The sequence below is a fragment of the Lucilia sericata genome, unplaced genomic scaffold (assembly GCF_015586225.1).
Source record: "Lucilia sericata isolate MDLA Ls3-8-SP2 unplaced genomic scaffold, ASM1558622v1 Contig000031F_arrow, whole genome shotgun sequence".
NCBI lineage: Eukaryota > Metazoa > Arthropoda > Insecta > Diptera > Calliphoridae > Lucilia > Lucilia sericata.
This window is the reverse complement of record NW_023994069.1, coordinates 604,852-628,420: the sequence shown is the minus strand read 5'-3', so window position 1 is coordinate 628,420 and position 23,569 is coordinate 604,852. Positions and strand designations below refer to the sequence as shown.

Here is a 23,569-nt window from a genome sequence, read left to right as displayed (position 1 = left end):
ATTAAAATTTGTTCAAATAAAACAATTATAAGTTTGTATGTATATTTTTTTTATTTATTTAAAAAAACAACACTAACTTAAAAATATAACGACTACATAGAATTGGCCAAAAGTTGTGCAGCAATAACTTCAGCATCATCAAGGGTTAATTTTGAGGTTACTTTAGACTTTTTCGCTATAGGTCCTTCAAAATCTTTATCATCCTCACTGTCGTCTTCACTACTGCTCTCTTGACTTTGTTGTTGTGGTCGTTTTTGTTGTTGTTTATGATTAGAATCGCTTTTAGCGTCATCTGATTCAGAGTCGGAATTAGATTTTTTATTGTAAACTTTAGTAGGATCTGGAAGCCATGATAAGTCAACAGAAGCATCATCATCATCACCACTATCATAATAATCATCCTCCCCAGCATTATCGTCTTGATCCTCAGCGTCATCTTTACTTTCGTCACGTTTCTTAAGTTTCTTTTTAAGAGCTTTATGTCTAAGTTTTACAAGTTCTCTAAAGCGTTGTTTGTCGTATTTATCTTCCTCCTTTAACAGCTGTCTGGCCATCTCAATGTCTATACCTCCTGTAGGTAGTTCCTTGTTTTCATACTCCTTGGCCAATTCAGATTGCAACTGTTTACGTGGATCTACTATTTCTTGGCCCTCCTCATCGAATTTAACCTTCTCATTCATTTGCAATTTTTTCTTTAGAACCTTTTTCGCTAGGGCAGCTTTTGTTACAAGTTTTTCCTTCTTTCTTAGCACCGGTGGAGGCAGGTCTTCCTCCTCATCTAGGTCATTATTATTACTATGATGATTATCCAATATTTCATGATCAGCTCTTTTAATTTTAATAAAATCATCATCGTCTGAGCCTGATTCTGTATCACTGTTGGAAGCTTTAAAAAGAATTCCATCTTCATCATTTTGTTTTACCGATTTCTTTGCTCGACTTTCGCTTTCATTATCATCTTCAGAATCATCATCCGATTCATTATCTTGTTCGTTTTTATCGGCTCCTTTGTTGTTTAGTTTCTTCAGATATCGGTCTAAGAAGCGCACTCGAGGTGTTACTACAAGGCCCAATGATTTAGCATATCCGTCGAAATTTAGAGCAAGTGCATTAAATACTTTTTTGTTTTTCATAAGAAACACTGACTTTATGTACGCCACGAAGGCACGCTGTGCTGAGGCCTTTAACTCCGGATTCTGTGCCAGAAAAGCTTCAATTTTAGCACGTGGCGAAAATAGTTTCTTAGGATCAATTTGAATCTTTCGTAGACTTAGAAATTTACGATTCAATTCTTCTATCATGCCTTCCTCCTCTGAGGGCATCAAAACCAAAAGGCACTCACCACGAGTCTTGTTGCGAGCTGAACGACCAGCCCGATGGATGTATTGAGTGACGTCTTCAGGACAATCTAGTTGAACCACCCAATTAACTGAGGGAAAATCAAGACCGCGCGAGGCTATGTCTGTGGCAAACAGGACAACATTACTCTTCTTAACAAAGTCGTTGTAAATGGCGATTCTACGATCTTGGTGCAGTGTTCCATACAATGCCAAGAGACTAGTGCCAGGTCTCAATTTGCAAAATATTTCATACACATATTTAACCTGCTTGCAGCTAGAGAGAAAGACTATAATTTTCTGTTTCAGATGATTCTTAATAAAAGACCACAACATGGTTATTTTGTCCTCTAGTTCGACAACGACATAGTTTTGTTGCAGTAAATCGGGTACAACGCTTGTAACTGCTTTCTCCGTACCCACATTTTGTGGTTGCCCGATATAAACGGGATCCTTAAGATTTAATCTTGCCAAGTCTTTTACAGAATTGGTTTGTGTAGCAGAGAACAACAAAGTTTGTCTATCGGGAGGGAAATTTTCAACAATAGCATTTAACGTTTGTTCGAAGCCCATATCAAGACAACGATCTGCTTCATCCAAGACCAACATTTCCATAGTGGTTGCATTAAACAGCGGATTCTCGTCCATGTGCTGCAGCAATCGACCGGGAGTACATATCAAAATATTGCATTGATCCATACGGCTTCTTTCGAATTTTAAATTTTTTCCACCAATTATGAGGCCAGCGGAAAAATCATGATACTTGCCAATTTTTTTTAATGTTTCGAAAATCTGATATGCCAATTCTCGTGTGGGAGAAATAATTATAGCAGCTACTCCATCCGTTCTTGTCCATTTTGAAACATAAAGATGTTCCAAAATCTAATTAATAGGAAATTTATTTTAAACATTTTAATGACTTCTTCCTCTACTTACCGGTATAAGAAAAGCCAACGTTTTGCCACTTCCAGTGATGGCAGCACCTAAAACATCTTTACCCTGCAAAGCAGGTCCAATACTCTCACGTTGTATGTCGGTGGGTTTGATAAATTTGGCATCTATTAGTCCCTTAATGGTCTTTTGGGACAGGGGAAAATCCTGAAATCGTTTTATAACATCTTTTCCGCACGATATTGTCTCATATTGAGATCGTAATTGTTCAATTTCTTCATCTAAACGATTTTTTAAAGATTTTGGTTTTTGAAACGCACGTTTTTTTTGCTTCATTGTGTTGTGAATGAATAATATAAAGAAACTGAAAACTAATGCAGCGTCGTATTAATGAGTAGTAGTAAATAGTTGACAGTTTCATTAACCCTTGAATTTCCGACAGTAATGGTATATTTTTGTATGTACGCAGCAAAAATAAAACGAAGTACTTCTAAAGGCCCAAATAGACTACACAAGCGGCTTGACAAACATACCAATATTTTACGTTTGTGCAAACCTGCTGTGTAGTGTATGAGGGTGTTTCGTGTTTGTACAAATACTTGCTCTTTGTTTGTACAAAAATTAAAAAAAATTTTGATTTTTACACAAACATATTGAATTTTTGTCAAACCATTTGTATGGTTTATATTCATTAATAACAAAAAATTGAGATCTGTATCTTTGAAAGTCCACAAAAACGTGGAAAAATCGGTGTTTGTATTTGGGCCTTAAAAGAATAACATTTATCACCACTTTAAAAGTAGCACTAAGTGAATTTTGTTACCTTCTGTGGAAGTGATGTTTATGACTTCTGAAGAATCGAAAATAATTCTATTTTTTTCAATGCCGAAGATATGTATATGTTTTGTTCTTTAATTTTTATGAGGTAAAAAATTTTATTTTTGGGTTTTTGTATTAAATGTGTCTATTATCCTTATTATTGTTAATATTATTTAAGTCAAATTAGTTGTATTTTATAAAACTAAAATTTCATTCCGAATACCTTCCAAAAAAAGAGCATAAAATTTACTTCTTGAGAATGACTTCAGAAGTAGTGAATTTGGAATCAAATAAAAAGGACATCCTTCCTATGAGAAACCTATGTTAAAATCAATACTTCTTTAAGTCTTTTTCAGTACTTACATGGAGTAAATTCTACTTTTTTTCGCTTCTTTGGAAGTTCTTTTTTTGCTGGGTACTAAAATAAAATGTTTACAAATTTGAAAAATTGGATGATTTTATATTTTTCATTAAATGATGCATAACCCTTTAAAATTTTATAAAACTATATGAAAGACTTCAGTATACGGCATATTTTGTAGCCCTCAGTTCAAAATACCCGAATTTTTGATTATTGCAGTCTTGCAGTAAATGAGCGATATGTATGTACATACATGTATATCTGAAAATGTTTTTTTACACCGTTATCGAAATAAACCACAATACCGTGGTCATTGTTGGGTCTTTAAATTATCGCGTATCTGTCTTATAAGTTACAACTTTAGTTGTTGCAGTCAGTCGTCGCAATTGTAATTTTATTTGGTGTGTGTTGGGTTCGTCATTCGTTATCATGTTTTTTGTTTTGATAAACATTTTCGCTTTCCCAAGAGTTTATTGGAAATTTACTTTCAGTATACAGAAAAATAGCGCCATCTACACACAGCGAGTTGGAATTATGTGAAAATATTTTTGCTTTCTTATTGGTTTTGCTTTATATCTGTGGTTTGTTTCGTGACCTCATCCGTCTGGTGCATATTTTCGTACAATATTTGTCAAAAGAGCAGGAAAAAAAGTTTAAAATAAAAATCAATGAACATATTTATGTTCAATCCGCGAAAAACTACAATATAAAGTGATTAAAAATATTTAAAAATAAAAATAATAAAAAACAAGTGGTGGCTAACTTTTATTAAGTAGTCCAATGTAAAAACGAGCGAAAAACTCCCTCTTATTGTATTCTTTGTTTTTATTTTTGTGCATGTGTTGACAATATTTTAAAGAAAAAATATTTTGAAACAGGTGGGTGCTTAATTATTAGAGCAAAAATTTGATTTTTGTTTTTTACTCTGTCTTCTTTTCCATCGAATGCATTTGGAAAATGTTTTAACAAAAACAAAAATATTGTATCCACAAGCCAATAACTAGGTATTTATTAATAAAAATGCAACCGATGATGCCTCATTATTTTTTTATTTGTATTATAGGTATTTAAAGTTTTTTTTGGAATTTCTCTATCTTTACTCTATAGAGAAATGAAGAAAAACAATCAGCTGTTAAATTCTGTGTTTGTGTAGTACCTATTCATCAATACTTTTGAATTGCTGAAAAAAGTATCTCGTAGTACGTTTGTAACCAATACACTCTAGAGATTTGGTTACAGATACAAGATTTTAGTTAGAAATGAATCACATGAATATTTATTTTAAAGCACGTAAAAAGTTCTATAGAATAGAACCAATAAAAAGATTGAATCATTCAGGGTGCAAATATGTAATGTATTTTTCAGTTATAGAATGTATAAACAATATTTTTATATAAAGTTAGTGCACAGGGATGGAAATGTTCGTATGATCGTACATTTATTTTAATTAACTATAGGTACCTACATACATACATATACATACGTGCGAACATAAACTGTTCGATTCAATATGAAATACTGTTCCCTTTTGGATGTGTCCAAACTTAATTTTAAATGATATTTGAAAGGCGGCCAAAGGGAAAGATACTGGATCCGATGTACCTACACAATTAAGAATTAAATATATTATACCTATATTATAAAATATAGGTACTATGATTAGTATAAGATAGAGATTCATTAAAAAAGATATTATATCCCTTCGCTATAGAAAATATGGTTTGGAGATTTCAAAACTTTTGGGTTGTAATCGAGTGGTTAGACTCGAAAGTGATACGTGAGTTGGGTCAAAAGATAAAAAGGTGCTTTTAAGAGGTTATACCAATTTGTTCATATTATTTCAAAAATATTGAAAATTTCGGAGATATTAAATTTTTTAAAGGTAAAATTAATATATTGACACGTGAAATGCAAAAAGACGCAACAAAACTTTTAAAAATTTTACAGGTGAGACAAAATACTAAACAAAATGAAAGCATTTTGTCTTGTACACAGAGGAAAAAATAAATATACACGCCTGGTACCAAATTAACACCAAATTTTTTTAATAACATCCGTTGTCAATGTATATACATACATACAACAACATCATATAATGTAGACCACTCAACTTTGTCAACATTGCAACAATTCGTTGTCGCAGTCTAAACTTTATGCACATCCGTTGTCTAAAAGTTAACAAACTTGGTAAGCTCCAAATGCGTTGCCAATAGTGAGTTTACCACGTTTGTTAACATGTGTCAATTTGGTACCAGGCGTGTTTATTTTTTTCCTCTGTATTTCATGTAAATAAAGTTGATGTTTTTGACAATAGAATTATAAAAATTTGTGACAACATGTATTTTGATGCAGTGGACCATTTTCAATCAAAAGGTCGATTTCCAATTTTTTGGTTGTTACGCCCTTTTGCACTTCAGGTGACGACATACAACATAAATCTCGTTAAATATTACAGAAATTTTATTTTATAAACGTTCTCTGAAATAAAGGCATATGTAAACATAGCCCGGAAAATCTTACTTAATTATGATGGCAAGTACTGACTGAAGTACGCTCGCTTACAAATAACTACTTAAATAAGCACTTACAAATAGAGAGCTTAAAAGTTATTTTGTTCTCAATTAGAAGGCTTAAATAAAACGGCAAAACTCAGAATAAAGTACTTAGGTTAGGTTGATTGGGGGATGTATAGTACATCAAATCCGAAGAAATAGGCCACTATCGGGCCTGTTGTGCGCTCCTTTTCATGAAAAAAATAAAGTACTTATATATCCGATTGTAAGTCAATATAAGAGTACTGAAAAGTAATGCAAACGGTATGCAGTAGTCATTGAAAAGTAAGTGGTTATGTAAACACAAGTCATTGCCGAGTTTTGAAAATACAAACTTATTTTCGAAGTTAAAAATTTCTAAAAATAATTTGCACATTTTAATAAATAATTTCTCAAAATGTTGAAGCTGCTTTATTAAAGCAATATTTTAAATATGTATGAATTTTTATTTTTCGTCTTAAAAATTACACATGTTTACAAATTTATATTTTTTGTTTGCTCATGGAATGGAACATATATTTTTGGAAAGAACTTTGTCCGGTGGTTAATTAACAATTTTTATATTTTTTCCCAAAACGTCGAAATTTCGATATAAATTGGTTTTTGTTAAGCATCCCTCTTTAGTAGTGATAAATATTTGAAAATGAGAATTGAGGTCTAGATTTTGGTTGAAGATAATTTTTGCATATAGAAGGTTCTGTTGTTTTTGTTAAAACTTTAATAATTTTGTTGTAAACTCTTTTAATTCTAATTAAATTGAAACTCTAATTAAATTGAATGCTTGGGAACATTTAGCACATTTTATTTAAATTTACTCAAGATAAATTTTTAAATTCCCGCAAGATAGATTTAGATTAAATTTTGATTATATTACAAATTTATCATCACACACTCTATACAGCTGTATGTATTCACTCATGTAGATCTACTAAAAACAGATTTTGGGACATTTTAGGGAGTACATAAAATAGGTTAAATTCAGTAACCTTATATCTCCTAAATTAAAAATCATTTGCATTCTCGAACAGTAATTTTGAAAGAGATCCGAATTTAGCAGGAAATGTAGTGAATGGATAACAATATCGGAAGATATTAACAACATATAATACAACTGATGAATAAATATCGCTGACTTGCGATTATATTGTAATATCGAAGCCGAATTCGACCAAACCTGATGAGGTGCAGTTTGCTGGTACCATTTAAAATATTGTTGATAAAATAAATATAAATACAATTTGCTGGAATACTCTATTGTGAACATAGATATTACCGTCCTATTAACGCGCCAAAATATATAACACTTATAACCGCGTCTGTCTGAAGGACAATCATTTTTGAAGCTATTATAATGTGGCTTAGTAATTAAACTAAACTAGTATTAGGTTAAAATAATCGTTTTTTCTTAGAGCCATTTTAAAAACCTTCCATAGTCCGTGCACCCATATAGAAAGGTTAAGAGACGAAGTTTTTCCTTTTGATAATTGAATGAAAATGGGGCTTTCTGGAACTTTTTAAATTTTCTATAATATTGAGATTAGAAACATAAAATTTAATTTAAGAGTTCGTTGTTTAAACGATACTTTTTCAGTTTCCTGCAATATTGAAACTAGAAACAGAAAATTAAACATATAGGGTCCTGATTGCATGAAATCCTATAAAAGGCGACATTCTAGAGCATTTTTATTCTAAGCGTGAACGGGGAACTAGTTGTACTTTTTCGTAAATAAAAATCCTCAAATAGTAAAGCTCTATTTCTTATTATATTTTCTTTATTTTAAGGATAATGCAATACATACATATGTATATTGGCATCACTAAGAATTTACAATAATTTTTCTATCTGTATGGATATACATATTTACATACATACATATGTATGTATGTATATTAAAACCCGTATGTACGTATTGCTATATGTATGTATTACAAATGAAGATGATAACGGAAGTTATAATAGTTACGTAAATAACAAGTTGTCATCTCTATGTACAATAACATACATGGAAAACTTTTAAAATAAAAGCTCATGTAAGAGCTTTATCTTCTGTTATTACCATTGATAACATTTCAGTATATAACAGAATAAAAAATTAATAAGAACAAAAGGAATAGTTTAACATGATAATATGATGAAAACTTAATTGAAGTTTATGCTTTAATAGCAAAATATTTTTTAGTATTTGAAGTTTTATTAGAATGCGAAATTAAATTTTTCAACATACAGGAACCTTTTTAAAAAATGTACTTAACTTTTCCTCCTCCAAAGTATTTTTATTTAAAAAAGATAATTTTTCAAGTCATAATAACACTGGTTTACAAAGATTTTGCTCATGATATAAAACCTATATGGATTTCTTTATTTTGGCCGTCTATGTCCAGAAAAAATATTTAAAAAAATCTAGGACGTAAAATTTTTGAATTATTATTAATGAAAGAAAATGCTAAACGGGTTAAATCAGGAGAAAAAAATTAAATAATTGTTGTTATTTCTTATGTAAAATTTTTTACTGATCTTCCTCACAACTCTCTAACAATGAATTCCTGTCACAAAAATATTAAAAATTACGTTGCAATAATTTTAAATTTTGGTGAATAGATGACATTTTTATCTCTCACATTTCCAAGAGTTTGTCGGAAAAAGTATAAATAGAAATGAACTATGAGGGATAAATTCAGATCTGCAAGTTTGTAATTTACAAACAAAATGTCAATAATATTTTCGAATTTAATTTTTTTTTTTTTTTTTATTTTTAAAAAATTGTATCAAAAAAATTACTAAAAAAATTGGGCCAAAAATAAAGAAATCTCGTAAAAAGTGAGTTAATGAAGACCCAAATTTGATATTATTGAATTTGTTCTGAGTTGATAGTTAGGTTCCCAAGATTAAAAGATAAGATACATATTTGATTGATTATTGTAACCTTTGATATCCAATATCCCGCTAAGCGCTGATTATATTTATGGCGATTTTTGGCGATTTTCGCTTCCCTGTTAAATTAAATAATTCTGATAATAAAAATATGTATGTAAAAACACAAACAAAAACTATACTCCAGCAGATATGTGGTGCACTTCTCCTCTCTTTTTTCAATAAGCTCTTTTGTTATAACATACTCCACTATAGTGGGGAGGGTATTATGCGTTTGTGCCGATGTTTGTAACACCCAAAAATATTGGTCGTACACTCACCTTAAAGTATACCAATCGGTACACTCAGAATCAGAATCACTTTCTGAGTCAATTTAGATTGTCCGTCTGTCTGTCTGCCTGCCTGTCTGTTCGTCTGTGTGTCCATGTAAACCTTGTGCGCACTCTACAGGTCGCAATTTTCAAGATAATTTGATGAAATTTGGCACATACTCATCTTTTGACCCAAAGTCTATTGAAAATAGTTAAAATCGGATCATTTTTTAGTATAGCACCCATAAAACCGTACCACCCGGAGGGCTTTTGAGCTCATAAATATGTTTGTTAAATGTTCTTAATGATATTACTGATTTTCGTCAAAATTCACTTATAAACATTAATATCATGATGACAGACGTAAATCCCTCTACCAAAAGTTATAAGGATAGGACCATATTAACCCCCTGCCCCCATATAACCCCTCATTAATCCATTTTTGTCAGCAAATTGTTAAAAAATTTCTGAATTACCAAGCCCGACTATAAATTCCCGAGGACCAGCCTTTTTAATAATTTCATGTAGGAATACCTCTCAATCGATACATATTAATGTACTGAACACGAGAAAAATAAACAAATATTTTTTTTCGAATGGTCCTCAGTTCCCTACCAGCGATTGAAAATCCTGACCTCAGTATAATTTGTAAAAAATAAAATATTTTCTATTTTTTTGAAATGGTCCTCAAAAATTCCGTAATTTTGAGCTGATTGCGGGAAAAATAATCTTAAAATTTTTGTATAGTATTTTTGGTCCACAATATGATTTTTAGTGGGTTGGAGAGGCATGTTATTTTCACTTTTTATGGAAATAGGTGTCAAAGTTGTCGAAATTTTTAGCTTATACAGAAAAATATTTGAAAAGTAGTTTGGCATTTGGTTTGGTCCATTATAGAATTTTTTGAAATTTATATGCCTTTTATAAAACACTAAAATTCGTTTTGCGCACCAGTAATGCAATAACAAATATTTTAATTATTTTTCCCGCGATAAGCTCAAAATTACGGACTTTTTAAGACCCATTTCGAAAAGATTGCAGAACATTGTTTTTGAACATATTGTACTGAGATCAAGATTTTCAATTCCGGGTAGGGAACTGAGGACCTTTTCAAAAAAATTGTTTTTTATTTTGGTCCACGGGACATCCTAAAGTACGTGTGACTTTAGTTTCTATGTATTATTAACAATTTTAAACGCTTATAGCTACCAAAATTCTGAACCGATCATATTAATATATTGTGTACATCTGTGCACAAATAACTAAAAAATCGCCTTGCCTATTAATTATATAGATAACGGTAAGGAGAGGCTATATCATAATTTTCATATAGGTATCAAAAATTCTGCACTAAATCCCTTATTACTAATACATAATCATTCCTTATTAAGAGGATAGAACAAATATGGCACATTAGTGCCGGCGTTATGTTGGAGTATCATAGGCACAAATACACTGGCTTTACAAAAGCGTTATTAGACCTATTCTGACTTGAGCTTTAATAATCTAGAGGTTTTCTCTGTACCATATATATAATACTACTACAGCGAGTTCAGCGTACACGTTGCATACCATACCTGGGATTGAAGTTGAAGAGCTTTACGTGAGTATGGCCTATCTCACGGTGGTCTATTGCAACCACTGGATGAGTAAAAAATAAACAACTCACCACTGCCCCTTTGTGTATCTTACACACAGGTTGCAATTTTTGTACATGGATGGTCCGGTCTATGTACAAGCACTTTGCTCAAGTACTCGAGCTATCTAATCTCTTGCCATAGTAAACACGTTGGGGAAATACAGGTGTCATTAGCAAGCTCAATCTATCCCGACATAATGTCGCCCAACCACACTTCTATGGCTGTGTTGTTTCGGCAACAGCACCTAGAGGGACGTAATTGGTAGTCCGAAACACGGATCATATTAACTGACAAGACTTTATTTCAGTTGTCACAAAGACCCACTGTGATAAGTTGAGCATGCACTCAACCATGTAGGAAAATCGCCAATAAATTAAAGAAAGGGCAGTGACGACCTTTCACCACTTCTATCCTTCAACTCTTGCTAGACCGTAGTCCAACATCATCATTCCATCCGTCAAATCCATCAATTACTCCATTCTCTCTATAGAATCAGAGTAGACATCAGAAAACACCAGAAAACTCCACCTCGTATACCCAATCTTTCATTACCAGCTCAAATCCAACATTTTATTAATCCACAGTCATGCACTGTAATTTGTACCGCTCCAGCATCTAGGAACGATAACAGAAATGTATCATGCAAATTATATTTCACCTTGTATAAGTCTTTTATCCAAGCACCCTCTTTCCGCGATCTGGGTTTAAACCACAGCCACTACGTGGATCCCGAAGGAACCTCAACCAACTGACCAGCCAGGACAAGTCCTGTTGGCAACTGGCCACCTCGTTAGACCTCTTTTCAATTTATACAAGGACTAGGCCAGGCAGTAAATTGTAAACACCAGTTTATAGTCACGGCAGACTAGAGGTACTGGTAGCACCTCTATACCCCCGGATTGCAATACACCAAGATGCGGTCTATCATCAAGGAAACATGCCCGGAGGGCACTATACCTGGGATGTGAGCACTACGTCGAATAAATTTCTGAAAATATTTCTGTGTATTCACCGAATCGTAACGTTCATTTAATATAGGTCGGCATTCATAGCCGATAGGCTCTTTTTAGTCGAATTTTTACTGGTCTTGATCCAATAACAGATACATCAATTATTAAGTAACCGTGAGTTATTGATCCCAGATGAATGACCATGCTAAAGTGGAATATTAGATCAATCATCCATGGGAGCCTGTTGCTACGCAAATGACTCTTAACTGTAAGATAAAGCCGCCTGCGGATCTACATTGAAAACCCAAAAATCGATATATGCTTTGTCTACCTTCACAACACTATATTCCAGATGGAAGTCCGTGTTATAGCAGAATTTGTTAAATAGATTGGATTAAATATGGCGTCAATAGATATTGACATATTATCGATATTCATAATGCAATTAAGGGACTTAAGGGAACCTTATCCAATTACTCTTCCAGTGGTAAGTTATTCGTATAACTTGAGGAAGTTAACATGACTATTATATAATGTTCGATGAAAGATGGGCGATAGAATTCTAGTGACCACTTGGAATAATGAAACGTGATACAAACGAGAAGAGGATCAGAAGTTTCAGATTGAATACGTTCGAGGTTAGTATGATGGTACATATTATTAGTGGAAGATAATGTGGATAACACAGTGAAACAGTGTTATTGCCATGTTATACCAAATATAACTACCCTCAGAAACACTAATTAGACAATTCTAGGAAACCAAGTTCTGGAGATTATTATTTTTTCATATGACACTAATTAGGTTTTTCCTCCGGCTATCAAAAAATAATTTTAATCAAAATTCGAGTTATGAATATAAAATTTAAATTTATAATGTTCAGTTTCAGGACTTTAGGTATTCCGTTTAAAAACACTGAATATATTTATGCAGCTTTGATTACAATTGTGCAAATTTTATACAATAAAAATGAATAATATTTTATAAATTCACCACTGTACGAATAATTGTAGATACTTTGATTTGAATGTTTAATAAGTTGTCGTTGTTGTTTTGATTTTGGTTTAATATGTTGTTTGTTATCTCGCTGGCTGGTAACTTTTAAGTGTATCTATCTATATAACCAAATAAATACTAATCTGAGAATAAGGATGTGAGCGTAACGCTCTGAAAGAGAGCGTAAAGTGTGTAACTGAGATGAGAGATGAGGAAAATGCATTTATTAGGCCAAATGTGGTAAGTTTGACTATAAGTAGTATACTACAAACTATTTAGCATTTCAGTTTTATATTATCCTTTGAAGTCTGTTGGTGTTATTGAAATGAAATACGCACATTTATAATAAAAAATAGACATATGTACTACATATGTATATCTACAATATATACATACAATATTAAAAAGAAAAAAAAAACATATAAAATAAATACACACAAATTAAATTATTAAAAAAAGTTGTTAAATTAAAAATTCACAAAGAAAAACAAATACATAGTTTTGTATCAAAGCTAATAATGACAATATTTCTCAGCTAAATGTATATTTTCTACGTTATTTAAAGCGAATTGTGTTTTTAGTGCAAATGCCATTTGTTAGCAAATGGCAACAAAATATTATTAACAAATTATATAATGATGGGATAAATTCTACGAAAAGATCTAAATAATTGGTTTTGCAAAAAAAAAAAAAAAAAAATATAAATTCAATGTACGTACCTAAATGTAGATATAAATATATGTATATTTGAATAAGTATGTAGTAGAGTCATGTGACTTGAAAAAATAACAGAAAAATTGAGTATTTTTTTTTTTTTTTTGAAAGTTTCACACACAAATTTGAAGGAAACAAAGAAATTAATTCACCACTCGCACAAATTGACAAACGGATGGACGGACGAAGAACAAATAAAAGATTTGCAGAAAATTCACCGCAATGAAAGTTTTGAAACATGCGCATTTTGGCGAATACCGACACATTAACACACATACTCAAACACTCACTCACTTATACATTCAGCCAACCAACCATCCATCTAGATATACGTGAATATCTTTTCATTTCATACTCTATATACACATTCATTTTTGTGGATCCTTATAATTTGCAACTAAACAACACCAATTAAAATTTTTAAAGATTTTTTTAATAATATTTTCCTCCAATCAAGTGTACAAAAAATTATTAAAATCGGTAGTAAAAAATACCATAAATCTTTCGTACAACAGATACAAAGTTATTTCACCAAATTTCTTGTTATTTATTCAAGTTTTTGATAATTTGATTAAATCTGTTAACTTTTTTTCTTTCTTTCTATATTTGCTCCTTTTTTAGCACAAGTGAAAAAATTTTGCTCACCCATAATTTTTGTGTTACATATCTAAAGTGAAAAATCAATTGATACATATTTTTTCTAAACAAAAGAAGTTTTTTTTTACTACAACTACTACGTATCCTATTTCTAAATAATTTACTTTTTACAAGCATAAAATAATTAAAACTAAATACTACAAAACGAATAATAATATAATAATAAAAAAGTAATAATTAAAGCTTTAAATAAAACCGAATTAATTTACACTACGAGTAGAAATAGAAAAAAAAAACTGCGAAAAAAATACTTAATAAGTATAATATGTTTTAAACAAAAAACTACGCTTTTCTTTATGAGTATTCAAGAAAACGCAATTAACCAACTAAAACATAAAGTATGTTGGAATGTGTAAGTTTTATATAAAAGAAAAACAAATACAACCCACCTCCTAACTCTCCCCGAAAAATAAAATAAAGAAAAACCAAAACTTAAAAAAAATATGCTAAATTACAAAAAAGAAATTAAAAACAAGGTGAACGGGAAGTGTATAGATACATGATGGCATCAAATTAAATATAACAGTTAGGCAGCAGGCAAGCAAACAGCCTTCAACATCATCATCATCGCCATCATCATCTTGTTGTTTCTTTCCTTTTTTCTTAGTTGTTTTATTTGAATATGCCAACCATCACTATAAAACTATGTGTGTATATCAGGGACCCACCATTTTTACACAAAAACAACAGCAACAAAGTCATCGTCATCTTTAAATTCCCCACTCAACTTCCTTTTCAATGTTTCCGTTTCCCACCATTAGCAACACTAATACTACTACAACTACAATACCATAACAAGACTAACACAATGTGTGTGTGTGTGTGAGAGTGTGTTTTGCAAGTTTGTAGGTATTTTTTTGAAATACAATAGGGATTTTACATTTTGTTAGTTGGATGGATGGTTGTATGGCTGTATCGTCGGTTGTTTGTGTGCCCTGTTTGATATTCATACAGCAGCATCTTTTTCAGCTCTGATGATGACGATAATGGTGATGATTATGATGACGAGTTGCCTGTTATATTTTGACCATAATTATAAATCGTGCCATCATTACACGTACAACATATATCATACAAACTCAAACACACATTCATATGTATGTATGTATGTACTACATACTCATACATTCCTATTAGAATGCGTAAACGTGTATCTATGTGTGTGTTTGTATGTGTGTTTGAATATATCTATTTAATGTATTTAAATACGTTTTTTAAACATGCAATTTCGATTTCTCACTCTCTTTAACAATACACTTTTCATTTTTAATTCTCTACTCGACTCTATATTGTCAAATAGAATTGGTGTTGCCATATGTAACGATTTATCTTAGTGTATAGCATTTTTTGTAATTTATGCTCGTTTATTAAAATTTAGGCAATCCAAAAACGAATCCGCTGCAAACATTATAGGTGCACATGATCATTTTAGTAGTCCTATGTAATGCAGGCATGGATCAGGTTCATTAGTCTGATGTAATGCATGTGTGGTTTACTTGGTCATCACCTATAGGACATCGATACTTTAAATGTTTTTTTTGGATTAGTTCCGGATCAGTCTCAATTTTTGAAGAAGAAATTTATTTTGAAACAGTTATTAACTATGACCTTTTCCAATCATTCTGCCAATATATGGACTCCACGCTAAAAGAACTGTTTATGTTTTGATTACAATAACGAATGAATTCAATTTCGCATATACTGTTCTAAAGTCAAGCGTATCCCAGAGAAAGCTTTCTGCAACGATAGAAACAATTAGTAAACGGACGGGGAAAGATCTGGACATTAAGGTGGATGAGGAAAACTTATCAACCACTTCTTTCTTAAAGTTTTTGAATGGAACCGCAATATGTGACTGAACTTTGTCAAGATATGGCCACATATCATGGGTATTTATTGATCAATGCTCTAAAGGAGTTATTTGCATTCGGTGCAGGATCCTTGAGCTGGTGAGGATGATTATCAGTAGATAGAACTCTCTTAGTCCCAACAAAAACACAGCATTACCTTAGCACCATGGATATTTAGCTTTGGTGTCGCTTCGGTTGGTTAGCTTCACATACAGGATATCGTAAAGCAACTAATGATTCGGTGTAAACATGGTTATTATTCATATTGTTAAAGCAGTATTTCAATTTGTATGAACTGTGCAAGCTTTTGTTGAATTTGACAGTAGTTTTCATGGAGCAATTCCTTAAATTTTTTGCATTTAAACTTTTATGGCTGATCTAAGCAATTTTTGTCTTTCGTGTCAAGTTCACCACTTCTGAAATGTGAACACCTGCCTTGAAGACCCAATTGGCCTTTTCATCCGCAGGGTGTGCTTTTTGACCACTCACCCTTTGTGTTTCTTATACCCAGGTGGAAATTTTTGTACATGGTTCTGCCGATCCATGTACAGCACTCTGCTCAAGGACTCTAGGTATCTAATCTCTGACCATTCCTACTCTGTTGCTCAACTTCCGAGATGCAAAGACATCACTTCCGTTTACAGTCACGCAGATAGGATGGCCAGTGTTGAGTCGGCAACAGCACCTAGTGACGTAATCAGTAAACAGAACCACGAATCCTTACTACACTTGACACTAACTCATTTCTAATGTTTAGCCCCACAGTCTCTCCTCTGTTGTCTCGGCAACAATACCGAACTTATCTCGAATTATAGACTTTACCGTGCATAAGTCTTTGAAACAACATTCTCTTCCCGCACACCCCGACGGTACCTCTTCAATAACCAAGACAAGACAAAGTGCGAAACTCTGTCCTATGAACTGCCGGTCCCCTTGTACCAGATTATGTGGTTCTCTGATTCGACCGCATGATCATCACCAGTTTATAGTTCCGGTATAATATAAGACAAAGTCCGAAACTCTGCTCTGTGAGCTGCAGGTTCACGTGGTACCAGATTATGTGGTTCTCTGATTTGACCCCATGATCATCACCAGTTTATAGTCGCGGCAGACTAGAGGTACATTAGCACCTCTTTTCCCCGGGATTGCAATAACACCAAGATGGAGGAACATTAAGCAAGGTAACATGCCCCCGAGGGGTCTGAAAAGCACACGTTGAAACCGAATGATTAAGAACGAATCATTAAGAAACTAGAATTATTTCTGAAACATTGTTATAATTCTAAAATACTTCTAAAGACTTTTCTAGGAGCAAGGTTATAGTTTACACTAGTTATATATTACTCTAGATCAATAGAATTCGAACTAATTCTGTAATAACTTCTTGGAATCAGTTGAAAAAAAAAAATTAAGTCAAGAAATTGGAATAGAAAATAAGATTAAAACATTTGTATTCAGTTTTAAAGGTGATAATTTCGATCAAAAATCATCGGTCTAAATTCCAAAATCTATAATCATTCGTTCTGGAATTAATACATTTGTATTCAGTTTCAAAGGTGATAATTTCGATCAAAGATCATCGGTCTAAATTCCAAAATCTATAATCATTCGTTCTGGAATTAGTTATGTATTTTTGGGAAGTTTTATTTTTGTAAAATATGGCAACACTGCACAGAATACATATCGTTAGAATTTGCATGTATGTATTTGCATACGAGTACAGTATTTTAATTATACAATATGTATTTTTTTTACCTAGATTTCCAACAAGGTTTTCAAATGTATACGGGTATTAACAGCAGCATTATGCAACTTACCTTATAAAGCAATTTTTAAATATCCTTTTAAACCTTCTTCTGACAGAAGGCTGATTGAAATCTTTTATGAAGACTGAAAAGTGAAATACATACATAATATTTTCAATGCATTCTAAAAGCTTTTGAACAACCCATTTCCTATAAATTAATGAAATTGAAATTATAAATTGTCAGTAATCCTTTTTTGTTAATTATTTTTTCGTTTTAAATTAGGGTTCGCATTTTGTAGAATAAGAAAACTTATAATTATTTAATTTAATTATGTTAAACTTTTCCATACAAACTTTGTTTTATAAATCTTTGATACATTTAAATATCTTTTATAAATGGGTGGTTTTTATTATAAATAATTATATGAATTAAATTGTTTAAAAAGTGGGACAGTTTTAATAATATTTCAAACGTCAGGGTGTGAAAGCGCTTAATAAGTTATACATTTCCGTTCCAATTATTAAATCCTTCAATTATATATTGACAACAACACATAAATATAAGTATTTAAACGTCAAATTAAAAACAATTATCACAATTCACTAATAATTATACACATACCATATGTGTGTATGTGTGTACATTAGGGCACTTGGTTATTCTAATAAGTGAAAGTTTCAAAAAAAAAAAAAAAAAAAGACTAAAAAGTGAAAAAATCAAACTAGGACAAGTAAATTTGATAAACGTATTTTCTTATAAACAAATCGGGCCACCTTAATGTACATTTAATGTACAATTATTTGTATATATGTATGTATATTGTTTCGAATTCAATATTTCCGTAAGAGTTCACCTTAAAAATAAATTTGTTTTGTGTTTCACTAATTCAAAAACAATATTTTGTTTCTTCAACCGCATACAAGTGCTTTGGTAACTGACCTTCGCTACCAGGTTTAAGTAGGTTTTGAGTGTATTTTAAACATGATTTTTAATACATAAATAACAATATTATAGTATCTAACTGTTTAAGAAATATTAAAATAAAACACTTAGTAAAAAATGCATATCGACCGTTTTAATGCAAAAGGCCTAAAAAACTTAAAATTTTAAATATAATGTATTTAATTTAAAACCTTTGAAGTAGTAGACTTTTAGTTGATTTATTTTGGGCGTCTAGCAAAAATCGCCAAATATGACTGGAATCTATTTAGCTTCATAAAAGTAGGGTACCGGACAATTTTAATTAAATCATCATTACAAGTGAATAGGGAATAATTGTGTGTTTATACCCTACACCACTATAGTGGGGAGGGTATTATGCGTTTGTGTTGATGTTTGTAAAAATATACTGATCGATAAATCTGCGTGTATCGGGAACAAGATCTCTTATTTTAAAGAACACTTTCCATTGTAGTATCGATAGAACTGTGAAAAGCAACCCTCATTGCGACGGTACTCCAAAGAATCTCTCAGGTACGCGTTCGAGAAACAACAAAATATTCTTTGAAACATACATGAGAGTTGTATTCAATTTTTGTTCGAATATAAAGGGTGTAAATAGTAAGAAGATCAGATGGATTGAAGTATTTCATACACCGTTTTCGAAAGCCGATTCACTTTAAGGCTTCTTACGACACTTGAAAAATGTGTTCGGTCCAGCGGACATCATACTGTATTCTCATGCCTAGAACGTCAAGAGCTTCTGATTCCTTAATATTTACACCATCCATAAATATGGATAAAGCAACATGATCTGACGTGCGTTAGATCTGAAGGGTGAAACACACTCCAAATTGCGACGGTGCTCAAGAGAATCAATGGATACCCTACTGTCACCGATTAGTACCTTCGCTCTCTACTGTACGCGGTCGAGAAACCCCAAAATAGACTTTGAATCACCAACCCATACATGAGCGTTGTATTCCACTTTTGGTCGAAAATTAGTGGTGTAAATAGTAAGGAGATCAGATGGAGTGAAGTATTTCTTACACTGTTCATGAAAACCGAGACACTTGAAGGCTTCATTCGACACTTGAAAAATGGGTTCGGTCCAGCGCAGTCATTCATGTTTTGTCTAATTGCCCCAATCTCCAAAAGCTTTGGCCTTTAATTGAATGAATAGGAATGGCAAACGTTGCTGTCATCTGCAAAAGGGTTGGAAGTATGACATAGAAATTACTTTAGAAATATAAGAAATAGAGTAGGAGAAAATACAGAGCCTTGCGGTACCCCTGAATTAATCTTGAACTCGTTGGATGATATCCCATCTATAACAACTCGTATAGTGCGATCTCTGAGAAAGATATAAACGGAGAGGAGTAATTACCGACATCAAAAGCAATTAGTTTTGATAAAAGTGTACCATGTCACACCTTATCAATCGCCTTGGAGAACCACTAGAGTCACCACCTTACTTTCGCCGAAATGATGACTGGAACTGCACCTGAAGGCTAGTAGGTCTCCCGTAGAATGACTTCTACGGAAGCCATATTGGCGGTCGTTAAGTAAATTGTTGGACTCTAAATACTTGACAAAATTGTAATTTACTATGTTTTCCATAACTTTGGAAAGTGCAGAAAGAATTGATTTTCAGGGTCATTGGCCTCTCCCATTTTGGGGATTGGCGTTACATTAACAACCTTCCAGCAAGCAGGAAATTCACCGGCACCGATATAAGTGCTGAAAAGATTAGCTAATGGACGAACTAGCGTCGAAGAACACTGCTTCAAGACTAGTGCTGGAATGCCATCTGGCCCAGCAGACTTGTAAACGTTGAGATTCGGTAAACCCCTTTTAACTGCACAAGTTCGAAAGAATATTACAGTTCTTAAAAACCTTATATTTTGAAATTACACAGAAAATAGTTCAAAATTCATGAATATTTTCAAAATTATTTTTTAAAATTTCCTCATATTAAAGTTAGAAGGCTCAAGGAAAGTTATCACATAGCATCTCCTTAACATTATTAATAAGGAATTAAGGAAAAGAAAAATTCCACTGAATTTCATTTAAATCGTTGATAGACAGTCATTACACTATGGTCCAGAGAGTGATTCTGAGATAAAACATTTGACAAGCTTATGAATTAAGCAAAATATGTTAAGTTTTAAAAATATCAGAGCAATGGAAAAGTAATGCGCTATAGTTCGATAACAGGATGCAAAATAATCGGAAATTTTGTAACCTTGCTTAGCGTATCTGGATTCAGTGGTAAGTTAATTGAGAACTCAAGACAAAGATCTGTGACAACTTTCTTTCAAAACTCCCTATATCGCTTTTTTCGACTAATTTTGCTGGACTGTATATAAGAAATTGATTTCAAATAGAACTAAAATTTTATGTTTTATGATTGGGCATCGTCATGATTTAGAGATAATTTTAAAATCTTAAATATATAAAAATTAGAATCCTAATGATCAGGAAACACGTTAAAAACTTAAAAATCCGAACAAAACATAGAATTTTCCAAAGCCCACTTTTTAAAAATATAAATAATAGGTTTTGAAAAAGAAAAGTGGGGTTAGAGAAAAGAAAAACTGAATTACTGTCCTGCATTAACCGAAATTCGAGAAATAATATAAAAAATTGATTTACAAATAAAAGCAAGTGACAAAACCATAAAATATTAAATTAAAGTCAATGAAATTCCAACGCTCCTTTTGGTAATAAACAAATTTTTAATTATTTTCTTCTCCCTATAAAATAATCCGAATGTCACGTAACTATGCAAAATAATCCACATGAACTAACTTTATTAAAAAAGCTTAATTCCACAAATAATCCATACATATGTACATACATACATACATACATAAATACATATATACTAATTTATTTTTATAGATGTATGTGTATAACTATGTTTGTTTGTTTGTATGTAATTGCGTCGTATTATACCTTTATAAGGCTTTGATATTCTCAAATTAATTTAATCTACTTAAGCTCAAAGTATTTTCTTCTTCTTATTTTTGTTTCACCTCCTTTAGCTGCGGGTGGTGGTTCGCAGAACTCTATTAGTTTAGTTTTCAACCAATATTCATTCATATTATATCTCAATTATGCTGATGACTAACTAAGATTGGCCAGGTCAAAAAATATTAAGGGAGTGGAAAATTTCATATTATATTTCGTAGAAAGTAGAATCCTGTTAAAATATATTTAAACAAAAAAACGTTTATTAAGCATTTCTTTCATTCGCACACATACACATACATACATACATATTTGACCTTTCCCATGAAAAATAAATAAATAATTGCTATTTAATCGAGCTTGATACTGGTAGTATTTTGTTTATATATGTATGTATATGTAAATATACACACAATATGTTTTCTTTTTCAATCAAATATTTGTGTGAATAACATCCTCAGGGGGTTTATATTACGTTAAACTTAAATCAGTTTGTTTGTTGGTAATTTACTTATTGAAATAAATTAATGCAAAGTATTTTGTATGGAGAAAAATAAAACAACAACAACAACAACTTTTGACTTTTCCTGATTTGATTAGATCCTTTACATATTTACATTTATTAGTCACGCGCATTTTTAAGGAGCCTTAATTGGATATATTCCCTGATGATACTAAATGTTGTTACTTTTTCATTTACTTATGAGACGTTTAAGTTATGAAACGAATTTAGTTATTTGCAATACAAAGTTCTCTCTTGAATTTGTAATTCAGCGATTACTACTGATTTTGACAAGATTGAAGGAATTAATTGAAATCCGGAAACATTATCACTTCTTTACTAAACAATCTTAGAATGTTAGTTATCTATGAAGATATTATCGTCCGATGTTCAGAAACTCAGTTTCCTTGACGTAATTCTAAAGAATTTTCCAATCATCGTCTAATTCTTAGAACACATGCCAACGTACTAACCACATTCTGAGGTGGTTTATAGTCCTACTCTCGTTAGGGTCTTTGTGGTTCTACCCACCGTTTCATTATTCCAAGAGGGCTTATGGAATTCTCTCGTGCATACTTTAATTTAACTACCTCTAGTTTCCTTCCCTTAAAACAAGTATATTTCACTCGGCTTTTTCGTTGCCGATTATTCTCGTTTGGAAATTGTTGAAAAATGTCCTGTCCTAAACGGACAGGTGTCAAATATTTTCCAATTAGTTTTAGAATGCTTCCAAATCTTATTCGGATTCGGTGGTGGCCTTAGTATTTTGGATCTTATGTACCCATCCTATGCGAATGGTGCTACCGCAAGCTACATGGTGGGAGTTAGAATCACAACTTATAACTATTTCTTGCTTTTTCTTTGAGCATCTTCAACCAGTTTCATCAGATCCGACGATGGTGGTAATCTTGGAGTTTTGAAGTTTATTTGAAAGACCTCAATCATGGTCATCCTAAACTATTTTCTAGAGAGTTGGTGATTACCTCTTCGCTCTTTGGATTTGACACCTATATGTATTTTGAAGTAACTACTGATGCAGTGGGTACTATTGTTGTTATTACTGTAAGTAGTGATAACTGTTCTTTTTACCTCACACCTTTACAATTTTAAAAATATAGTTTCACTGCGTTATGGTTTGACTCGTCAACGTTACCAGTAGATGGCTAATGATGCAGTGAGCACCTTTTTAACTGACACCTTTAGGTATTTCAGTGTCCTTGTCGGGGCTTTTATAACAGTCCTTCTAATTGGCACCTTTCCAATTTTGAAGATGACAGTTTTAGAGGCGAAATAAGCCCTAAATTTGTTCTAGCCTTGGAGTTCTGATCTATATCTACCACAAAAAGAATGCTCTCAGGTTCCTCTTTTCTGTGAAAGAAATTACTCCACGGCCAGTCGAGCATTTTAACTTCCAAGAATTTCCAATATGCGCTTATTTGCAATCAGATGTCCCATCT

General features: G+C 32.0%; 2 protein-coding genes across 7 annotated transcripts in view; one reads left to right on the top strand and one right to left on the bottom strand.

Moving 5' to 3' along the window:
* Positions 1–32: 32 nt before the first annotated feature.
* Positions 33–2,602, bottom strand: LOC119611399 (probable ATP-dependent RNA helicase DDX10). Its single transcript, XM_037966967.1, has 2 exons — positions 2,274–2,602; positions 33–2,219 (listed from the first exon to the last, which is right to left on the bottom strand). The coding sequence occupies exons 1-2, from the start codon at positions 2,562–2,564 to the stop codon at positions 93–95; spliced, it is 2,418 nt and encodes an 805-aa protein (XP_037822895.1). The 5' UTR covers positions 2,565–2,602; the 3' UTR covers positions 33–92.
* Positions 2,603–3,963: 1,361 nt separating this feature from the next.
* The window catches only part of LOC119611356 (syntaxin-binding protein 5), a 73,719-nt gene continuing 54,113 nt past the window's right edge, over positions 3,964–23,569 (top strand). Inside the window, exons 1-2 of one of the 6 annotated variants that reach the window (XM_037966936.1) lie at positions 13,039–13,440; positions 14,065–14,438. The gene's annotated coding sequence lies outside the window, so the exon portion shown is untranslated. Of the gene's footprint in view, positions 4,287–13,038; positions 13,441–13,809; positions 13,924–14,064; positions 14,453–23,569 lie in introns of those variants that run through there. The other 5 variants (XM_037966921.1, XM_037966951.1, XM_037966913.1 and 2 more) reach the window with 5 other exon arrangements.